Genomic DNA, 22,656 nt, shown 5'->3' with positions numbered 1-22,656 from the left:
GATTGAAATATTCTTTACTTTTTTTTTTTTTTTTTTTTTTTTTTTTTTGGTTTTTGGTTTTTGGGCCACACCCAGTGACGCTCAGGGGTTACTCCTGGCTATGCGCTCAGAAGTCGCTCCTGGCGAGGGGGACCATATGGGACACCGGGGGATCGAACCGCGGTCCATCCAAGGCTAGCGCAGGCAAGGCAGGCACCTTACCTCTAGCGCCACCGCCCGGCCCCAATATTCTTTACTTTTTTGTCATAGCAGCTTTCAATCACACTTTCTCCACATATGTAAGCTCTCTTCCAAGAATCCTTTTCAGATCTTCATATGTTTTGTTTGGGGCTTAAAATCATATGTTTTGGGGCCCAGAGAGATAGCACAGTGGCTATCTTTGCCTTGCAAGCAGCCGATCCAGGACCAAAGGTCGTTTGGTTCGAATTCTGGTGTCCCATATGGTCCCCCGTGCCTGCCAGGAGCTATTTCTGAGCAGACAGCCAGGAGTAACCCCTGAGCACTGCCAGGTGTGGCCCAAAAACCAAAAAAAAAAAAAAAAAATTGTATTTTTTATTAGTGGGTTTGTATTTCATTTTCATTTTATGAAATGAAATTTCATTTTGTATAATATACCTCCAATTTGTATAATTTACCTTGGAGTTGCTTCAGGCTAGAGGACCTTCAAAATTACATTTTGAAGCAAAAATATTGATATGCTTTGTACAAAAAGAGAAATAGAGGAATTCCAAGGAAATTAGCATTTGTTTTTTTGGGGGGTTGTGGTTTTTTGTTTGTTTTGTTTTGTTTTTGGACCACACCCAGCAGTGCTCAGGATTTACTCCTGGTTTTGCTCTCAGGAATCATTCTTTTTTTGTTGTTTGTTTTTGTTGTTTGTTTTTTTTTTTTTTTGGGTCACACCCGGCAGCGCTTAGGGTTACTCCTGGTTCTACGCTCAGAAATCGCTCCTGGCAGACTCGGGGGACCATATGGGATGCCGGGATTCGAACCAATGACCTTCTGCATGAAAGGCAAACGCCTTACCTCCATGCTATCTCTCCAGCCCCACAGGGATCATTCTTTTTTTTTTTTTTTTTTTTTTGGTTTTTTTTTTGGGGGCCACACCCGGCGGTGCTCAGGGGCTACTCCTGGCTGTCAGCTCAGAAATAGCTCCTGGCAGGCACGGGGGACCATATGGGACACCGGGATTCGAACCAACCACCTTTGGTCCTGGATTGGCTGCTTGCAAGGCAAATGCCGCTGTGCTATCTCTCCGGGCCCAGGGATCATTCTTGATGGCCTCAGTTGGCCATATGGGATATCTGGAATTGAATCCTGAACCCAGGTTGGTTATTTGCAAGCCAAGTGTCATACCCTCTGTATTTATAACTTTAACCCCAAGCCCAGTAATTAGCACTTGTAGCTTTGCCAATTAGAGGTTTCTGTTGCCCTTATTCTTTTGGAGACTTAGAAGTTTCCTGTCAGTACTGTGAATTATATCTTAACCTTGGACACTTATTTTCTGGCAGTTTCCTCTAGATTAAAATGAACAGAATTTGTTAAACGTCTTAAAAGATATGGAACTGGTCACCCAAAACTGTCTTCCGAACCAGATCCATAGCATAGCGGGTAGGGCATTTGCTTTGCACTTGGACGACCCAAATATGAACCCTGGCATCCTATATGGTCCCCCGAGTAGGTCAGGAATAATTTCTTTTTGGAGGATGGGGATTGGGTCATACCCGGTAACGCTCAGGGGTAACTCCTGACTCTGCACTTGAAATCGCGCCTGGCAGAGTCAGAGAACCAAATGGGATGCCGGGAATTGAACCCGTCTCCATCCTGGGTCAGCTGCATGCCAGGCAAATGCCCTACTGCTGTGCTATCGCTCTGACCCCCAGGAGTAATTTCTGAGCACAGAGCCAGAAGTAACACCCCTGAATGCTGCCGGTGTAGCCCAAAAACAAAACAAAGAAACAAACAAAACACACTTTGTTGTCGTTGTTGTTTTGGGGCCATACCCAGCGATTCTCAAGGGTTATTTCTGGCTCTGTGCTCAGAAATCACCCCTGTGAACCTGGATCTGTCCCAGATTGACCTCATGCAAGGCAAACGCTTTACAACTGTGCTATTGCTCCAGCCCCAAACCCCTCAATCTTCCTCACAGTATAGTGCATGCCTTTCACACTGCTGACCTGACTTAGATTCCCAGCATCCCAAATAGTTCACTGAACCTACCAGGAGTGATCCCTGAGCACAAGTCTAGGGGTGAGCACTGCCAAATGTGCCCCCAAAACAAAACCAGTATAAACACATGATCTTTGCAGATTCCTGGAGGAACAAGATGAATACTCTGAAAATTATATTCTTCGAGCTGTCACTATTGGACAAACCACACTTGTGGCTGTTGCCAGGGACAGGATGGGGAGGAAGTTTACATCTACCCCTCAACAAATTGAAGTAAGGAAATTGTTCTAAATTCAGCTTATTAGCAGTATTACTTTTTATTTTGTTTTGGTTTTGGTTTTTGGGTCACACCCAGTGATTCTCAGGAGTTAATCCTGTTTGAGCTCAGAAATTGCTCCTGAAAAACAAAACAAAACAAAACAAAAACAAAGGGCCTGGAGAGATAGCACAGCGGTGTTTGCCTTGCAAGCAGCCGATCCAGGACCAAAGGTGGTTGTTTCGAATCCCGGTGTCCCATATGGTCCCCCGTGCCTGCCAGGAGCTATTTCTGAGCAGACAGCCAGGAGTAACCCCTGAGCACCGCCGGATGTGGTCCCAAAACAAAAACAAAAACAAAAACAAAAACAAAAAAAGAAATTGCTCCTGGAAGGCTCGGGGGACCATATGGGATGTCTGGAATCAAACCACCATCAGTCCTGAGTCGGCTGCATACAAGGCAAATGCCCTGCCGCTGTTTTATCTCTCCAGCCCCAGCAGTATTACATTTTTTATGTTTAGTTTACTGAAGTTGAAACTCCTTTGACTGGAAAAAAAAGTGATAGCTGTCCAACTCTTTTTGTTTGGTTGGTTTTTATTTGTTGTTTTGGGGCTTCACTCAGCGATATTCAGGGGTTACTACTAACTCTGCACTGAGGAATTACTCCTGGGTTACATGAGGAAGGCAATCACCCTATCTACTATACCCTATCTACTATACTATCTACTATACTATCTCTCTGGCCCCACTTGTCTAACTCTTATAGCAATAATTTGGTTTTACTCCTTCTGTAAAAAAGTAATATAGCAAAAAAATAAAAAGTAATATAGCAGGAAATGTAGTTCAGTGATAGATTACGTTCTCTGAGTTTTATTCCCAAGCAAGGCAAACAAGGTTGTTGTTTTTTTTAATTTTTAATTTAACTTTAATTTAATTAAAAAAGGAAGAGATAGGGGCCAATGAGGTGGCGCTAGAGGTAAGGTGTCTGCCTTACAAGCGCTAGCCAAGGAAAGATCTGACCGCGGTTCGATCCCCTGGCATCCCATATGGTCCCCCCAAGCCAGGGGCAATTTCTGAGCACTTAGCCATAAGTAACCCTTGAGCATCAAATGGGTGTGGCCAAAAAGGAAAAAAAAAATGAAGAGATAGTGCAGTGGGTAGAAAAGGCACTTGTCTTGCATGCAAGGTTTGATTCCCAGCATCCCATATGGCTTTCAAAGCCAGCCAGAATTGATTCCTGAGTGTAGAGCCACAAGTAACCTCTGAGTGCCACCTGATGTTCTTCCCAACTTTTTTAAATGGTAAGAAGATAAAATATGGGGCCGGAGCGATAGCATGGAGGTGGGGAGTTTGCCTTAGATGCAGAAGGTCCGTGGTTTGAATTCCGGCATCCCATATGGTCCTCCGAGGCTGCCAGGAGCGATTTCTGAGCTCAAAACCAGGAGTAACCCCTGAGTGCTGCCAGGTGTGACCCAAAAACCAAAAAAAAAAAAAAAAGATAAAATACATTAATACTACTGTGCTATATTTATTGCTACTGTAAGTTCCAATGTAAACCATTATTCAGAAAATGAATCATCTATTAGTTCCTATAATAATTTTGTCTTATATAAATTAATGTAGATGTTATGCATATTATTAACACTGCACATCAAAATTAAAATATGATATGAAAAACATATTTAGGTGTTATTATTTATGCATTGATATAGTTATTGTAACAAATTCACAGAGTTCACATATATCATTCAAGAATCAAATGTATTTCCTTCACTATTCTTCCTTAGACATTTTTTGGGGGATGGGTACACCCAACTGTGCTCAAGGAATGCTTCAATGCTCAAGGTACCATATGGGGTGACAGGGATCGAATCTGGGTGATCTGTGCACAAGATAGCCACACTACCCACTATGCTGTCTCTCTGACCCACCATATAACATAGATGAATCATATGACATTTTTCATTTTCATCTTATATAAAAATATTTTCTTGGGGCTGGAGCTATAGCACAACGGTAAGGCATTTGCCTTGCACGTGGCCGACACAGGATGGAGCCCGGTTCGAATCCCAGCATCCCATATGGTTCCCCGAGCCTGCCAGGAGTGATTTCTGAGCACAGAGCCAGGAGTCACCCCTGAGCACCGCCGGGTATGACCCCCCAAAAGAAAACAAAAAAATTTTTTTTTCTTGGGGCTGGATAGCACGGTAGCAGAGTTTGAATCCCCAGCACTACATAAAGATCCTTAGTACTGCAGAGATTATTTTTGAGCATAGGGCTAGTAATGGTTCCTGAATTTAAACAGGTGTGGCCCCCAAACCTAACAAAATTTAAGTAAAGTAAAAATTAAATACACATCTTTGGGGCCTCTCCCAGGGGTTACTCCTAATTCAGCACTCAGGAATTATTCCTGGTGTTACTTGGGGAAACATACACATAATACAGGTGTTGTTTTTCTGCTTGGATTAAGCTTATGAGCATTTGTTATATAATTGTCTGTAGCTAGTCACATTGTCCTTTTATTTTTATTTTTCAGGTGTTTCCTCCATTCAGACTTGTTCCAGAGAAAATTACACTGATTCCAACTAATATGATGCAGGTGATCTTAAAGATAGATAATAAGAGTTACCCTTCCTCTTTGTCCCATCTCTGTTCACCAAAAAATGTGTACATCCCTTCCATGTTTACCTTTTCTTGTCACTGCTAAATCCACCAAGTTTATTAGTAGAAAATAAGTATTTTTCCTATACCACAGTGAACACGGTGTAAACTATCTCTTGGGGTGTCGGAGTGAGAACAGAGCTGGTTGGGCTTTGCCTTACATGCAGCCGAACTGTTTCAGTTCCTGGCATCTCATATGGTCCCCTGAAGCTGCCAGGAGTAATTCCTAAGTGAGGAGACAAGAGTAACCACAGAGTGCTGCCAGATGTGGCCCCAGAACAAAACAAAAATGAACAACAACGAAAGAAAAACTATCTCTTGGAGTCCCATAGATCTTTTATAGCACTCAGGCCAGAGAGAGTTCAATGGACTAGATGAATGCAACTGTACACAGGAGGTCCAGTTCCTATCCCCAGCACAGATTGTTCACCTGAGCACAGACCTGGGAATAGTCTTTAAACACCACTGGGGGGTTTTTTTTGGGGGGAGGGAAGGACAAAGAAAGAAAGACATATAACTTCTCTGTATGCTACGGAAACTCAGTGGTATGTTTGAATTCTAGGTAATGTCTGAAGGTGGCCCCCAGCCCCAGTCCATTATTCACTTCTCTGTCAGTAACCAGACTGTGGCTGTTGTTAATAGGAGGGGGCAAGTTACAGGGAAAGTGGTCGGCACAACTGTGGTACATGGGACCATCCAGACAGTAAACGAAGACACTGGCAAAGTCATTGTGTTCTCCCAGGTAATGGTAATTTATCCTGCTCTGCTTTTGTCTCCCATCCAGAACCCATATACGGGGGAGGGTTTATGGGAGGAAATAATGAGGAAAAGGAGGATTTCTGCATTTCAGGTAAAACTCAGTCCTTTGCTTAGCATTTTCTCTCTCTCTCTTTTTTTTTTTTTTTTTTTTGGTCACACCCGGCGGTGCTCAGGGCTTTCTCCTGGCTGTCTGCTCAGAAATAGCTCTTGGCAGGCACGGGGGACCATATGGGACACCGGGATTCGAACCAACCACCTTTGGTCCTGGATCAGCTGCTTGCAAGGCAAACGCTTCTGTGCTATCTCTTCGGGCCCGCTTAGCATTCTCTTATGCAAGTGTGCAAAAATAAGTAGCCTCTAGTTAAAAAAAAAAAAAAAAAACTCACAGACTGCTTAGCATGAAACACAGTTTCTATATTTAAGAAATTGTTTAAGAGGTTGGAAAAATAGGGGTGCCAGAGAGATAGCATGGAGGTACTGAGTTTGCCTTGTGTGCAGAAGGATGGTTGTTCGAATCCCGGCATCCCATATGGTCCCCCGAGCCTGCCAGAAGCGATTTCTGAGCATAGAGCTAGGAGGAACCCCTGAGCGCTGCCGGGTGTGATCCAAAAAAAAAAAAAAAAAAAAAAGAAAAATAGGGGCCAGAGAGATAGCATGGAGGTGAGGTGTGACCCAAAAATTGAAAGGAAAAAAAAAAGAGGTAGGAAAAATAGTACAGTGGATAAGGAACTTGACTTTCATGCAGCTGACCCAGGTTCGATCCTGGGCACTTCTTATGTGATCCCCGAGCACGGAGTCAGGAGTAAGTCTTGTGCACCACTGGGTATCACCCAAAAACAAACAAAAATTGTTTGAGGGCCAGAGTGATAGCATAGTAGGTAAGGGATTTGCCTTGCATGAGACCAACCCGGGTTCAATCCCCAGCATCTCATATGGTCCCTGAGCCTGCCATGAGTGATTCCCGAGCAAATAGACAAGAATAGCTCCTGAGCACTGCTAGGTATGACCCCAAAACAAAAAACATTGTTTTTTTTGGACCACACCCAGTGACCCTCAAAGGCCACTAGTGGCTATGCGCTCAGAAATCACTCCTGGCTTGGGAGACTATATGAGATGCCGGGGTATGAACCATGGTTCGTCCTAGGCTAGCGCTTGCAAGGCAGACACGTCTTACTTCTAGCTCCAGTGCTTCTGTCCCCAAAACAAAATTTTTTATAGTAATAACTCAAAGTGCCACATACATGAAGGAGTTCCAAATTTAAGTACATGCAGGAGTCCCGAATTTAATCTCTGAACCACATGGTTTTCCCAGGGTTTCTGCAGGTATGCAGAGAGCAGCTCTAAGCACCAGGGGCTGGCTACTTCCACCTCAAAAAAATAAATAAATAAATAAAATTGAAGCTGGAGGGATAACATGGCAGTTAGAGCGTTTGCCTTGCACACATTCAATCTGAGTTCAATCCCCGGCATTCCATATGGTCCTGTGAGTACCACCAGAAATGATCTATGAGCCACGTTGGGTGTAGCCCCAAAACAAAGTAATATCTGGGATGTGGCTCAGTTATAGAGAACTTACATTGCATATTTGAGACCTGGGTTTGATTCTTGGCACTGCCAAAAAAAAAAAAAATGGGATCCTAGGGATCAAACCCAGGTTGGTCCCAGGTTGGCCGCATGCCAGGCAAACAGCTACTGCTGTGCTATTGCTCAAGTCCCTGTTACCTACTTTTTTTGAATAGCATGAACAAAACTGCAGTCCTTGTTATTAAATATCACCAGACACTTCCATACTGTAAGCAAGCTCTCTGCCTTATTGAACAGGATGAAGTGCAGGTTGAAGTTGTTCAGCTGAGGGCTGTAAGGATCCTGGCAGCTGCAACTCGACTCATCGTAGCTACTGAGGTAGGTCAGTGGGAAGGCTCTGCTGTGGATTCACTGTTCTAAAGCATATAAAGCACAAAAACACTTTTCTTTTCAGATGCCAGTTTATGTGATGGGAGTAACCAGTTCCCAGACGCCTTTTTCCTTTAGCAATGCTTCTCCTGGGCTCACATTCCATTGGTCCATGAGCAAAAGAGATGTATTGGATCTACTACCCAGACATTCAGAGGTATGAGTTTTTCTCTTTATTAAACCTTGGGGATCTTGATATCACATTTGTGTTATTTCATCTTAAGTCACTTTATTATAAGTTTAGACAATTTTTGTTTTTTGAACTTTATCTGGCAGTGCTCGGGGATCATTCATGGTATTGCTGGAGGAATTAGGGATCAAACAGATTTCCTACATGCAAAACATGTACTTTAACTCATTGATCCTCTCTCAATCTCTCTCTCTTTCTCTCTCTCTTTCTCTCTCTCTCTCTCTCTCTCTCTCTCTCTCTCTCTCTCTCTCTCCCTCCCTCCCTCCCTACCTCCCTTCCTCCCTCCCTCCCTCCCTTTCTCCCTCCCTCCCTCCCCACACACACATATACACATCCAGCACCATATCTGGTGGGCTCGGGAGACTGTATGGGATGCCAAGGATTGAACATAGGTTGGCCACATGTGTATGAGGCAAGCACCCTACCTACTATATATCTCTATGGCCCCTACAATTTGGCTAGTATTGGTCCTGTCTTCCTTGTTACTAGAAACATATCTGGTTTGGTTTTGTTCTGTTTTGTTTTTGTCAGCTAAATCTAGGACAGTGGATGGAGTAAGTGGGTACATCATTAACTGGTTTCAGCACTGACTTAAAATCGGAGCTTTCCTCTTTTTTTTAGTCTTTATATTTTTGGAGGGGAGCAAGATGGGTGGCACTGCCAGAGATTAAACCCAGAAATTCACTCACTCGAGAAAATTATTCTCCTGCTGAGTTACAGAGTCCTGGGTCTGGAGGTTCCATTTCTTGTCTAGGAATAGATTATTAAATTCTCTCCCAATTCAAGCTCACAGTCTGAAGCTAATCCATTTAATTACTCATAGAGGCCTCACTCGGCAGTGCCTTAGGGCTACCAGGGCCATACCAAGTCATATTTAAAGGACCGGAATGGAATCTAACTCAGAATGGAGTGGAATCTAACTCTAAATCAAACTTATACATTCTATATTGTGCTCTGCCACTTTCCTTTCTATCTGTCCCCTGAGCCCATTTAGAAGACCCTTTCTTTCTTTCTTTCTTCTCCTAAAATAAATTGACTTTGAAATAACATGAGAATCCTTCAAAGAATTCCCAAAATAAGTACTATTACAGATTTTGCTTCCAGGTGACTGTATTGCTTGGGCTATAAAAAAGAAATAACTACTGAAATAAGTGTGTTCTTGCTGCTTCTGCTTCTCCCGCTCTGTCTTCCCTTTCCTCACCTCTCCCTTCCCCATACCCATCCCCCTCTTCCTCCCTCCTCTTCCTTCTTCTTTTTCCTTCTCCTCTTCCTTTCTTCCTCCTCTTCCTCCTTTCTCCTCCTCCTCTTCCTCCTCCTTATATTTCTCCTCCTTCACTTCCTCTTCCTCCTGCTCCTTCTTCTCTTTCTCCTCCTCCTCCTTTTTTCTTCTTCTCTTTTTAGCTTTTGAACCACACCCAGAAGTGCTCAAGGGTTAAAGTCTTCCTGACTCTGAGCTCAGAAATTACTTCTGATAAGCTAGGGGCACCTCTGTGGGATACAGGGGATAGAATTCAGGTCTGCCACATGCCACTTGCAAGACTAACTCCCCACCTACTGTGCTATGGCTCTGGCCTGGGGTCTGGTTCTTCTTGATATATTTGGTTTCCTGATCGTTAGAGCATAGTGTTTATTTTTTTTTCATGAATATTCAAATAGAGCATTATTTCAAATATCTCAAATAGAGCAAATATTTCTTTTTCTTTTGGAGGTTTAGGTGGCATTTAAGACCATAACCCGGGGCCAGAGAGATAGCATAGAGGTAAAGCATTTGCCTTGCATATAGAAGGATAGTGGTTTGAATCCCAGAATCCCATAAGGTCCCCGAGCCTGCCAAGAGCGATTTCTGAGCATAGAGTTAGAAGGAACCCCTGAGTGCTGCCAGGTGTGACCTCCCCATAAGACCATAACCCATGGTGCCCAGGGACTACTCCTGATTTCGTGCTTAGGAGAGACTCCCCCAGAGGTTTTGAGGAGGCTATATGTGGTAACAGATTGAACCAGGATTGGCTACATGCCTTAACCCCTGTGTTCTCTTTCTTGCTTTCATGAATATTTATTATTTTGAGGAGTTTTTTGCCCGGGGGTGGGGGGAGGGAGAGCTATGCTCAGGGCTTACTCCTGGCTTTGCATTCAGGAGCCATCCCTGGTAGGAGTCAGAGAACTATACAGGGTGCTAGGGATCAAACCCAGGTGAGCCGTGTACAAGGCAAGCACCCTATCTGATGTTCTAGCTCTCCAGCTCCATTTATGAATTTATTTTTGGCTTTTGAGCCTCACCCAGTAGTGCTCAGGATGTGATTTCTGACTCTGCACTCAGAAATCACTCCTGGCACACTTGAGGTACCATATGAGATGCCAGGGATTGAACCCGGTCAGCCACATGCAAGGCAAATGCCCTATTTCAGCCCCATTCTTTTATGAATTTTTTTTTGGTTTTTATTTTGAGGTCACACCCAACACTCAGGGGTTACTCCTGGCTCTACGCTCAGAAATAGCTCCTGACCAGGCTCAGAGGACCATATGGGATACTGGGGATCAAACTCAGATTGGCCGTGTGCAAGGAATATTTTTTTTAATGTTTTTATTTAAACACCTTGGTTACAAACATGATTGTGGTTGGGTTTCAGTCATATCAGATGAAAACCCCCCCATCACAGTGTAACATTCCCATCACCAATGACCCAAATATCCCTCCTCCCCTCCCCACCCCTAGACCACTCTAGACAGGCTTTCTATTTCCCTCATATATTCTCATTGTTCGGATAGTTCACAATGTAGTTATTTCTCTTAACTAAACTCATCACTCTTTGTGGTGAGGTTCATGAGGTCAGCTGTAATGTCCAGCCCTCCTCTCTTTTGTCTCTAAAATTGTCGAGAAATGTCTTTCATTTTTCTTAAAACCCATAGATAAGTGAGACCATTCTCCATCTTTCTCTTTCTCTCTGACTTATTTGACTCAGCATAATAGATTCCATGTACGTCCATGTATAGGAAAATTTCATGACTTCATCTCTCCTGACGGCTACATAATATTCCATTGTGTATATGTACCACAGTTTCTTTAGCCATTCATCTGTTGAAGGGCATCTTGGTTATTTCCAGAGTCTTGCTATGGTAAATAGTGCTGCAATAAATATAGGTGTAAGAAAGGAGTTTTTGTATTGTATTTTTGTGTTCCTAGGGTATATTCCTAGGAGTGGTATAGCTGGATCGTATGGGAGCTCGATTTCCAGTTTATGGAGAAATCTCCATATCGCTCTCCAGAAAGGTTGAACTAGTCGATATTTCCACCAGCAGTGGATAAGAGTTCCTGTCTCACCGCATCCCCGCCAACACTGCTTGTTCTCATTCTTTATGATGTGTGCCAGTCTCTGTGGTGTGAGGTGGTACCTCATAGTTGTTTTGATTTGCATCTCCCTGATGATTAGTGATGTGGAGCATTTTTTCATGTGCCTTTTGGCCATTTGATTTCTTCTTTATCAAAGTGTCTATTTCTTCTCCCCATATTTTGATGGGATTAGATGTTTTTTCTTGTAGAGTTCTGTCAGTGCCCTGTATATTTTGGATATTAGCCCCTTATCTAATGGGTATTGAGTGAATAGTTTCTCCCATTCAGTGGGTGGCTCTTGTATTCTGGGCACTATTTCCTTTGAGGTGCAGAAGCTTTCTCAGCTTAATATATTCCCATCTGTTAATCTCTGCTTTCACTTGGTTGGAGAGTGCAGTTTTCTCCTTAAAGATGCCTTTAGTCTCAATGTCATGGAGTGTTATAACAACATGTTGTTCTATATTCCTTATGGTTTCAGGTCTAAAGGAATATTTCTTTTTTTTTTTTTTTTTTTTTTTTTGGTTTTTGGGTCACACCCGGCACCGCTCAGGGGTTACTCCTGGCTCTACGCTCAGAAATCGCTCCTGGCAGGCTCGGGGGACCATATGGGACGCCGGGATTCGAACCGATGACCTTCTGCATGAAAGGCAAACTCCTTACCCTCCATGCTATCTCTCCGGCCCTAAGGAATATTTCTTAACTCATCCTCTCACTTTCTAGGTTTTTCTAAAGCTCCCAGTAGAAAATAACTTTGCCATGGTCATCCACACAAAATCTGCTGGTCGGACCAGCATCAAAGTCACTGTCCGCTGTATGGACAGCTCTTCTGGGCAGTTTGAAGGGAATTTATTGGAACTGTCTGATGAAGTTCAGATACTGGTAAGGTCCCAATTATAAATTTTGTTTTTATTTTTCTAAAAGTAAGTTATATTCTCTTACCTATGAAGATAGAGATAAGAATCCCTGAAACAAGTTTGTATTTTGTTTTTGTTTATTTATTTATTTATTTTGAGGTTTCGGGTCACACCCGGCAGTGCTCAGGGGTTACTCCTGGCTCTACGCTCAGAAATTGCTCCTGGCAGGCTCAGGGGACCATATGGGATGCCGGGATTCAAACCGTCGTCCTTCTGCATGCAAAGCAAACACCTTACCTCCATGTTATCTCTCCAGCCCCGGTTTGTGTTAACTTTTTAAACACAGGAACACATATAGATTTTAGTCTATAAGACTTAAATTTGATACTTTAGGAAAATTAATGCAGAGCATTTTCAGCAGTGTTGCAGCCATAAATTCTGATTGCTCGATTCATATAAGTAGAAGATACCTTCGTGGGGCTATAACTGTGCTGCCCTGATCCCCATTTAAGCAGACGATCAATCTTAGGTACACACTACATGTTGTTCAAGGAAATTACTCCTTAGGTTCCACCAGTCTCTTCTGTGCTCCTTTTCTGGGAATCCTTTGAGACAATGTTTTACTGACCTGATTCTAAGTTTCAGAATCAGATGGAATGTAACTCATGTCAGCATTGTTCTGACTTAACATACCATCTCAACTTTCTGTAAGGGTCTCATGTGTTCTAGATTCTAGGACTTGAAGAAGACCAACAACCACCAAGAGCAGCCCAAGACAAGCATGGAGCATGTACACGAAGTTAGTTTCTTCCTCTACCATCCTCTCTTCTTTCAGTCATGTTTGTTGAAGACATCTTGCTAGTTAATTCCTCCTAGCTCTGTTTGAGGACTAAACCAATCAGAACTCAAATGTTGCCTGTCTCAAGGGCCAAACAATAGTACAACAGGCAGAGATCTTGCCTTGCATGCAGCTGACCTGAGTTTTATCTCATCGTTCTATATGGTTCCCCAAGACTTCCAGGAGTAACCCCTGAGCGTAGAGTCAAGAGTCAGCCCTAAGCGCCACCAGATGTGGTCCCAAAACAAAAACAAAACAAAAAAAAGACACCTGTCAAGTGGGTGATGCAACATTGCAGCAATGATCAGAAGGAGTGCTGTGAAATACTAGGTGTAAAACTGATAGTCCCGAGGATAACAGAAGGAAGATAAGAAATTAAACAATGACATTTTTGTGCCCTTATTTGTAAAGCTCATTAGAAACTCCACAATATTATTTGCTGAAATATCTTTTCACAAATGGGAGAGTTGCATCTTTACTTAGTGAGGTTTCAAGATCACTAGAAGCATCTTCTTTCTTTGAAGAATCATTAGAAGCCAATCAAGGTGAAGAAACAGTGGAAGAGTCAAGATTTAATATAAGGATAAAGTCAAGGTGGAAGATGAAGCCACACATTTTGCAGAAGATAAAGAGGAAGGGACAGAGAGAGAACAGTGCATAAGGCACTTGCCTCTTATTCTGTTGACTTGGATTCAATTCTTAGAATCTACATATGGTCCCTGAGCCTCACCAGGAGTGATCCCAGGGCTGCCTCAGAGCACAAGAGTGGTGAAAGGAGTAGCAGGTGCCAGCTGTGGTGAAGTTTCATGGTGGCTGCTTAGTATCCAACCCTGACTATGACTGCTCTGAGTCATGTCCAATTTTTTTTGTCATGTCCAATTTATCATTTCAAGAGCTTTGCATTTTGATAATTGAACCTAAATAAGTATTGATATTAGAAACTATAGCAATATACAAGGAATACAAAGTATGAGCACCACAATAGTTAAAGAGGGAGTTATTGCTGAGCTAGTCTGTCAATCATAGATATTATATTTCTACTTAGCTATTTTCACAGGTAGAAATCAAATCCCATAAATGGCATGAGTCTGGGGAGGTGACCTGTTGGGCAGGGAGGCAGTGGAAAGAAAGCAAGGTTGGAAGGGGGCCACAGTTGAAAAAACTGAGAAACACTGATCTAGAATATGTAGGAATGTTTTCAGCGCCTGGCTGATTTATAGTTGTTCACGTGTGAATTAAAGTCATCAGTTGTCTTTTCCAGAAATAAGGAAAACATTATTTTCTCACTGTAGGTATTTGAAAAACTCCAACTTTTCTATCCAGAGTGCCAATCTGAGCAAATTCTGATGCCTATAAATTCTCAGCTCAAGCTCCATACCAACAGGTAAGGAGAATAAGAAAGGCAGAAAGTTTCTAACTGTAGGAGTCAGAGAGATTGTACAATGGATAGTACACTTGCCTTATACAGGATGACTGAAGTTCAATCCCTGGCATCCCATATGGTCCCCTGAACAACACCAGGAGTGATTCCTGTGTGCAGAGCCCAGATAATCCCTTTGCACTACTGATTGAAGCTTCTCAATAGTGTTTTGTTTTGTTTTGTTTTGGGTCACATCCAGTGGCATTCAGGAGTTACTCCTGGCTCTGCGCTGTTTGCTATCTCTCTGGTCTGAGGTTTTCCAATATTTTTATTTTTATTTTTATTTATTTTTTTTTGTGTGGTTTTTGGGCCACACCCGGCATTGCTCAGGGGTTACTCCTGGCTGTCTGCTCAGAAATAGCTCCTGGCAGGCTCGGGGGACCATATGGGACACCGGGATTCGAACCAACCACCTTTGGTTCTGGATTGGCTGTTTGCAAGGCAAACGCCGCTGTGCTATCTCTCCGGGCCCTCCCAATATTTTTAATATTCTAACTTGAGGGACCAGAGTCCCAACAGGTGAGGGACGTTGCTTTATACACACTGACCCAAATTCAATCCACAGCATCCCATATGGTCCTTTGAGCCCCACCAAAAGTGATACCTGAGTACAGAGTTAGGAGTAAGCATTGAGCACTACCAAGTATGGATGGACCCAAAAAAAAACATAGATACTAACTTTACCCCCAGGAAAACATCCTACAAGAAAAAAATTATTGCCTTCTATATCTTTTGTTTGTTTGTTTGTTTTTTATTTTTGGATCACACCTGGTATCATTCAGGGGCTACTCCTGGCTCTGTACTCATAAATAACTCCTGGACAAAAACCAAAAACAGGGGTGGGCTGGAGAGATAGCATGGAGGTAGGGCATTTGCCTTGCATGCAGAAGGATGGTGGTTCGAATCCCGGCATTCCATATGGTCCTCTGAGCCTGCTAGGAGCGATTTCTGAGCGTAGAGCCAGGGGTAACCTGGGTATGACCCAAAAACAAACAAACAAAAAACAGAAATTGCTCCTCCTGGTGGGCTCAGGGAACCATATGGGATGCTGGGATTCGAATCATTATCTGTCCTGCATCAGCCACATGCAAGGCAATTTTTTTTGAGGGGTCCCACATTAGCAATGCTCTGGAATCATTCCTAGAAGACTCTGGGACCATATCTGGGGACCATATGTAGCACTGCTGGTAATTAAACCTGGGTCAGCCACATGTAAAACAAGTGTCCCATGCACTATACTATCATCACTCCTGCCCTTTCTTTTTTTTTTTTTTGGTTTTTGGTTTTTGGGCCACACCTGGCGGTGCTCAGGGGTTACTCCTGGCTGTCTGCTCAGAAATACCTCCTGGCAGGCATGGGGGACCATATGGGACACCAGGATTCGAACCAACCACCTTAGGTCCTGGATTGGCTGCTTGCAAGGCAAACACCGCTATGCTATCTCCGGGCCCAACTCCTGCCCTTTCTATATGACTTTTCTAAACAACAAATTTTTTGTTGTTATTGGTTTTTGGGCCACACCAGTAGGACTCAGGGTTACTCCTGGCTCTGCACTCAAAAAAATCACTCCTGGCAGCCTTAGGGATACTGGGAGATTGAGCCTGGGTCGGCTGCATACAAGACAAACACTGGCATCCCAGATTCCCCTGGCTATCGCTCTAGCCCCAAAACAAATATTTTTGTTTCTTGAGGTAAAAAGCATATAATAGTAATATTATTTAATTTGGAGGCATCTCTGACAGTGCTGGTGGAGGAAACTGTAAATTCTGGGCTTAGTAGTTTTGGGAAGCCATACCTAGCTGGGAGATTGAACCAAGCCTCTTCATGCAAAGCATGCTCTAATTCAGGACTCCTCAAGCTAGGGCATACTGAGGACATTTATCTGGCCTGCTGGGTGTTTTTTGCCACTACTGCCTGCCCTGCTTAGCAGCCAACTCGTCCGAGGCTCACAGTTTGCATATGTGGGATGTGCACCACACTCTCCAACTCCCTGCCTTCTATCTCTCAACTCCTCTCAGTCTCGGGCAAGGGCTCTCAAACTATGGTCCACGGGCCACTATTGTTAATATTTTTTTTAAAACTTCAGTCTGGCCCTCCAAGAGACTCATGGACAGTGAACTGGTCCCCTGTTTAAAAATTGAGGACCTCTGACCTAAATGAACCATTTTTCTTTTTGGCTTTTGGTTTTTGAGCTACACCAGGTATGCTCAGGGGTTACTCCTGGCTATGTGCTCAGAAATCGCTCCCGGCTTGGGGGACCATATGGGATGACGGGGGATCGAACCACAGTTCATCCTAGGTTAGTGTATGCAAGGCAAATGCCCTACCGCTTGCACCACCACTCCAGTCCCCAATTGAACCATTTTGTGATTCAGCGGCATCGCATATATTCACATTATTGTCCCTTGATTTCTTTTTGTTCTTTTGGGACATACCCAGAGATGTTCAGGGCTTACTCCTGGATCAACCCTCAGGAATCACTCCTGGTGGGCTCCAGAAGCCATTTGTGGTGCTGGATATTGAAGGTCAACTGCATACAAGGCAAGCTCCTTACTTGCGATGCCACCTCTCCCACTGTGCCTCTCCAGTTATCACTTTGTAACCATCATCTATTTCCAAAATGGGGCCAGAGCCATAGCACAGTAGTAGGCATTTGCCTTGCACGCAGATGACCTGGGATGGACCCAGGTTCAGTCCTTGGCATCACATATGGTCTCCAAGCCTGCCAAGAGCAACTTCTGAGCACAGAGCCAGGGTGTGGTTCAAAAACCAAAAAAAAAAATTTTTTCTATTACCACAAAAAAGAGATCTATAGTAGTCACTTCTCATTCTCCCTCACCTGGTGTTGCAAGTCAGCCCCTGAAGAGGTTGACTGATGGAGGGATGGAGGATGAGGTCTTTCCCCTCCAGCTCGGAGCACGCGTCTGCCACCCTGTCCAGCCTGCGGTTCTGAGGTAAAACGGCGGGTAAACAGCTTGCAGACAGTCAGGCTTGTGGAAATATTAGCTTTATTTACTCGGTGAACAAGACTGAAGTCCAAGGTCTCAGCATCAGTTCCTGCCAAAAGCTCCCCGCCTTCCACAGACCCTTGTTTTTATCCCCCAGAATCAGGTACCACCCAATGGTGGAAGGAGAATCAGGTACCACCCTAGGGTGGGGGCAGAATGCCAGGTCACACCCTAGGGTAGGGCACAATTACCAATCAGGGTAGGGTCAGTAATATAATAATCCAAAAAATATTTACATACACAACAACCTGGCAGATACTGATCCTTTCTCTCTAGAGATGTAGCTATCTAGTGTACTTCATAGAGAGAGAGATTCATATACGTTACCTTTGTATTGTTTTCTTTCAGTCAGCTTGCTCTCAGGTTCTAGCCGTATTGTAGCATGAGTCAGCATTACATTCCTTTTTGTGACTGTATCATACGCCATTATAAAAATATAACTTTTTTTTTTTGGTTTTTGGGCCACACCCGTTTGATGCTCAGGGGTTACTCCTGACTACGCGCTCAGAAATTGCCCCTGGCTTGGGGGGACCATATGGGACGCGGGGGGATCGAACCGCAGTCCTTCCGTGGCTAGCGCTTGCAAGGCAGACACCTTACCTCTAGCGCCACCTCGCCGGCCCCACATACTTAATTTTAATTCGTTCATTCTTCATTATACCTGTTCTTGCCTTTTAGCTATTGTGAGTATGACAGTCATTGTATTCACTTTTTGTATACTGTGAATCTAACATTCACATACTTGAATAGGTATTTGTTTCAATAATTGCTTTTGTGTGTGTGTGTGTGTGTGTGTGTGTGTGTGTGTGTGTGTGTGTGTGTGTGTGGTTTTTGGGTCACACCTAGCAGTGCTCAGGGGTTATTTCTGGCTCCAGGCTCAGAAATTGCTCCTGGCAGGCACAGGGGACCATATGGGGCGCCGGGATTCGAACCGATGACCTCCTGTATGAAAGGCAAACGCCTTACCTCCATGTTATCTCTCTGGCCCCTCAATAATTGCTCTTTTTTCTTTCTGTTCTGTTTATTGTCTTTGGGGATATTTTTGGTTCTATGACTCATATCCAAGCCTTATATACACAAGAGATGTGTGCTCTGTCACTAAGCTACATCCCTGACCTTGTTACTTGTTTTCAATTTCTTTAGTCAGATCTTTTTTTTTTTTTACATAGAAAGTTTATGTGAAATTAGAGGGATTTTGGATAGGGCATTTACCTTGCACACAGCCAACCTCGGTTCAATCCCCTGTATCCCATGTGGTTTCCTGAGCCCTACCAGGAGTGATCCCTGAGTGCAGAGCCAGAAGTAAACCCTAAGTATCAATGAGTGTGGTCCCAAAATAAACAAAAACAATAAAAAGGCAAATGAACATAGTGGGGCTGGGCCAAAGCTATAGCACAGCGGGTAGGGCATTTGCTTCTCACGTGGCTGATCTGGATTCAATCCCCAGCATCCCATAGGATTCCCTGAGCCTCTCAGGAGTAATTTCTGAGCATAGAACCAGAAGTAACTCCTGGGTGCGCCTGATATAGCCCCCAAAAAGCAGAGGGACTGGAACAATAGCATAACAGGTAGGGCATTTGCCTTGCATGTAGCTGACCCAGATTTGATTCCTGGGATCACATATGGTCTCCAGGCCCTTCCAGGAATAATTTCTGAGTAGAGAGCGAGGAATAATCCTTGAGCACTGCTGAGTATGATCCAAAAACAAAGAGTGGGGCTAGAGTGATAGCACAGAGGGTAAATAGTGTTTGCTTTGCACGAGGCTGACCCAAATTTGATCCCTGGCATCCCATATGGTTCCCTCAGGCCTGCCAGGAGTAATCCTTGAGCACTGCCAGGTGTGGCTCCTCCCACCTCCAAAAATGTAGAAGGGAAAGAAACTCCCAGCCAGAGAGAAACTTAAGTACAGCTGGCCAAATAATTTTTTTTTTTTTTTTGGTTTTTGGGCCACAGCCGGTGGGGTTACTCCTGGCTATGCGCTCAGAAATACTTTTGGCTCAGAGAACCATATGGGATGTCGGGGATTGAACCTGGGTCAACCGCGTGTAAGGCAAAAGCCCTACCACTGTGCTATCACTGAACCCCTGGTCAATTTTTCTTTCTTTCATTTTTTTTTTTTTTTTTGGTTTTTGGGTCACACGCAGCAGAAATTGCTCCTGGCAGGCCCAGGGGACCATATGGGATGCTGGGATTCGAACCACTGTTCTTCTGCATGCAAGGCAAATGTCTTAACTCCATGCTATCTCTCCAGCCCCAAGTCAAATAATTTTTTTTTTTTTTGGTTTTTTGGGCCACACCCGGCAGTGCTCAGGGGTTACTCCTGGCTGTCTGCTCAGATATAGCTCCTGGCAGGCACGGGGGACCATATGGGACACCGGGATTCAAACCAATCACCTTTGGTCCTGGATTGGCTGCTTGCAAGGCAAACACCACTGTGCTATCTCTCCGGGCCCAAGTCAAATAATTTTTAATGATAAATATGTAATGGGATTTTATTGGCAAAGACATAACTATAACCCAAAGTACACAACATGGAGAATGGCAAGTAATTTCCTCAATGATCCTCTACACAGTGGGCCACGCAATCTTTTTTTTTTTTTTTTTTTTTTGGGCCACACCCGGCTATGCTCAGGGGTTACTCCTGGCTGTCTGCTCAGAAATAGCTCCTGGCAGGCACGGGGGACCATATGGGACACCGGGATTTGAACCAACCACCTTTTCTTCTTGGCCCCCAGAGATGCCACTTGCTCCGTTTGTTCCTAGGGAAGGGGCCGCCTTCGTGAGTTCCCGTGTCCTCAAGTGTTTCCCTAATGCATCCGTGATTGAGGACGATGGCAAAGGGCTCCTGAAAGCTGGTTCCATTGCAGGTACTGCTGTGTTGGAAGTCACTTCTATAGAACCCTTTGGAGTCAACCAAACAACAATAATTGGAGTTCAGGTAAATTACAAAACTTACTCAAAAAAAAAAAAAAAAAAAAGAGCCAGAGAAACAGATAGGGATTGTGATGTCTTTTTACTCATGAACCCCAGTTTTGTATTCCTGGTACCACATTTTGTCCCTCAGCACTTCCTATAATCACTTCTGAGCTCAGAATCATGAAAAGCACCTGAGTACCCCTGGGTGTAGTGCCTAAAACAAAAACAAACAAAAAAATCATGGCCCAAAGCAAGTACAGTTGGAAGGAGTTTGTCTAGCCCATAGCTCACCTTGGTTCTATCCTTGGCACTGCATATGGATCTTAATCGCTGCCAGGGGCCACTTCTGAAACACAGGACCAGGAATTGACATGAGCACTGCTGAGTATGACTCAAATCCCAGAAAAGTAATTTGAAATTTTTCTGGCTTAAAAATAAAAAGAAGGGCTAGAGAGATATCATGGAGGTAAGGCATTTGCCTTGCATGCAGAAGGACGGTGGTTTGAATCCTGGCATCCCATATAGTCCCCAGAGTCTGCCAGGAGAGATTTCTATTTTTTTTTTATTTTTGGGTCACACCCGGCAGCGCTTAAGGGTTACTCCTGGCTCTATGCTTAGAAATCACTCCTGGCAGGCTCGGGGGACCATATGGGATGCCAGGATTCAAACCACCATTGGTCCTAGGTCGGCCACTTGCAAGGCAAACACCCTACCACTGTCCTATCTCTCCGGCCCCTCCTTTTTATTTTCTGTAAGTATTGTTTTTTTGGAGGGAGACCTCCCAAGAAGGGCCAAGGGGGTCAGGGCCACTCCCTGTGACACTTGGTCAGTTGGGCTAAGGGTTAGGTGCTAAGGCCAAGGATGTGGGTGCTACTTGATCCCTTTGTTGCCAGGGACACCTCAACACTGTTCATGGCCTGCAGGGCCACGCTCTTGGGTTGTGTTTTGGTTTTTTTTTTTTAATCATGTTTAGTTTTGGGGCCACACCTAGCAGTGTTCAGAGGTTATTCCTGGCTCTGCACTCAGGAATTACTCCTGGCAGGCTTTGGAACCATGTGTGATTCTAAGGATAAAACTTGGGTTGGCCATATGCAAGAATCAGAGACACAGTAAGGTTCTTGCTTGCACATCTCCAACATGGGTTCAAAATCCCTAAGCATAGAGCCAAGAATAAGTCTGAACATTGCCAGGTGTGGCCCAAAATAAAACAAACAAAAAACTTTCCAACCAGGGCTACACATTTGCCTTATATGCAACCAATCTTGGTTCAATCCCTAGCACCACCAAACACCTTCAGGGGTTACTCCTGTGCACTGAGCTGGTAATAGCCCCTGAGAAGTGCTGTGTATTCCCCACCCCAAAAATCTATTTCCTACTTTGACTTAAGTCATCTAACTAAAGAGCTGTTCCTTGCAGAGAAGAACTATTTGGTTGTTTTGGTTTGGGGGGGGCCACACCCAGTGACGCTTAGGGGTTACTCCTGGCTATGTGCTCAGAAATCGCTCCTGTGGCTTGTGGGGGGGCATCTGGGATGCCAAGATTCGAACCACCGTCTGTCCTGGGTTGGCTGTATAAAAAGCAAATGCCCTACCACTATGCTATTGCTTCAGCCCTCAGAGAAGAACTATTTGATCACTAAGTCTAAACCTCAGATTTTGGTTACAACATCTCCCCAGTGCACCTTTCTCTGTACCATCATGTTTTATTTCCACAGGTAGCACCAGTGGCATACCTGAGAATGAGCAGCCAGCCCAAGCTATACACTACCCAAGGAAGGGTCCTGTCAGCCTTTCCCTTGGGCATGTCTCTCACCTTCACTGTTGAATTTTATAGCAGCATTGGAGAGAAGTTCCACACACACAATACCCAGCTTTATCTGGCTCTGAACAGGTATGGGGGTAAAATGATGGTCCTGACAGTTTGGGAGAAACCTTATAGACTAATTCATACTCTCTGGTAAATTCCTGTCATGCACTCTTTTGGAATTGATATTTATTTCTTTCATTGACATGTGAAATGAAAAGTCTGAGATGTGGGGCCAGGCGGTGGCGCTAGAGGTAAGGTGCCTTGCCTTGCCTGCGCTAGCCTTGGACGGACTGCGGTTCGATTCCCCGGTGTCCCATATGGTCCCCCAAGCCAGGAGCGACTTCTGAGCGCGTAGCCAGGAGTAACCCCTGAGCATCACTGGGTGTGGCCCAAAAACAAAAACAAACAAACAAAAAGTCTGAGATGTAACTCAATGGTGGAGTAGTTTTCTTACTGCAATTCCTTGGCATTGCCCAAAAAAATGGGGGAAAGGGGTTTGGG

General features: G+C 44.2%; 1 protein-coding gene across 1 annotated transcript in view; it reads left to right on the top strand.

Moving 5' to 3' along the window:
• The window catches only part of NUP210L (nucleoporin 210 like), a 124,672-nt gene that overhangs the window by 67,024 nt on the left and 34,992 nt on the right, over positions 1–22,656 (top strand). The window contains exons 23-31 of the mRNA XM_049781600.1: positions 2,307–2,439; positions 4,959–5,021; positions 5,646–5,825; positions 7,664–7,744; positions 7,821–7,952; positions 12,034–12,192; positions 14,298–14,389; positions 20,197–20,371; positions 22,064–22,239. Of these exons, the coding sequence (XP_049637557.1) occupies positions 2,307–2,439; positions 4,959–5,021; positions 5,646–5,825; positions 7,664–7,744; positions 7,821–7,952; positions 12,034–12,192; positions 14,298–14,389; positions 20,197–20,371; positions 22,064–22,239 (1,191 nt within the window). The remainder of the gene's footprint in view (positions 1–2,306; positions 2,440–4,958; positions 5,022–5,645; positions 5,826–7,663; positions 7,745–7,820; positions 7,953–12,033; positions 12,193–14,297; positions 14,390–20,196; positions 20,372–22,063; positions 22,240–22,656) is intronic.

The sequence above is a fragment of the Suncus etruscus genome, chromosome 10, assembly GCF_024139225.1.
Source record: "Suncus etruscus isolate mSunEtr1 chromosome 10, mSunEtr1.pri.cur, whole genome shotgun sequence".
In the NCBI taxonomy this organism is placed as follows: Eukaryota; Metazoa; Chordata; class Mammalia; order Eulipotyphla; family Soricidae; genus Suncus; species Suncus etruscus.
Note: the sequence above shows the minus strand (reverse complement) of the source record. Positions and strands in the feature narration are given on the sequence as shown.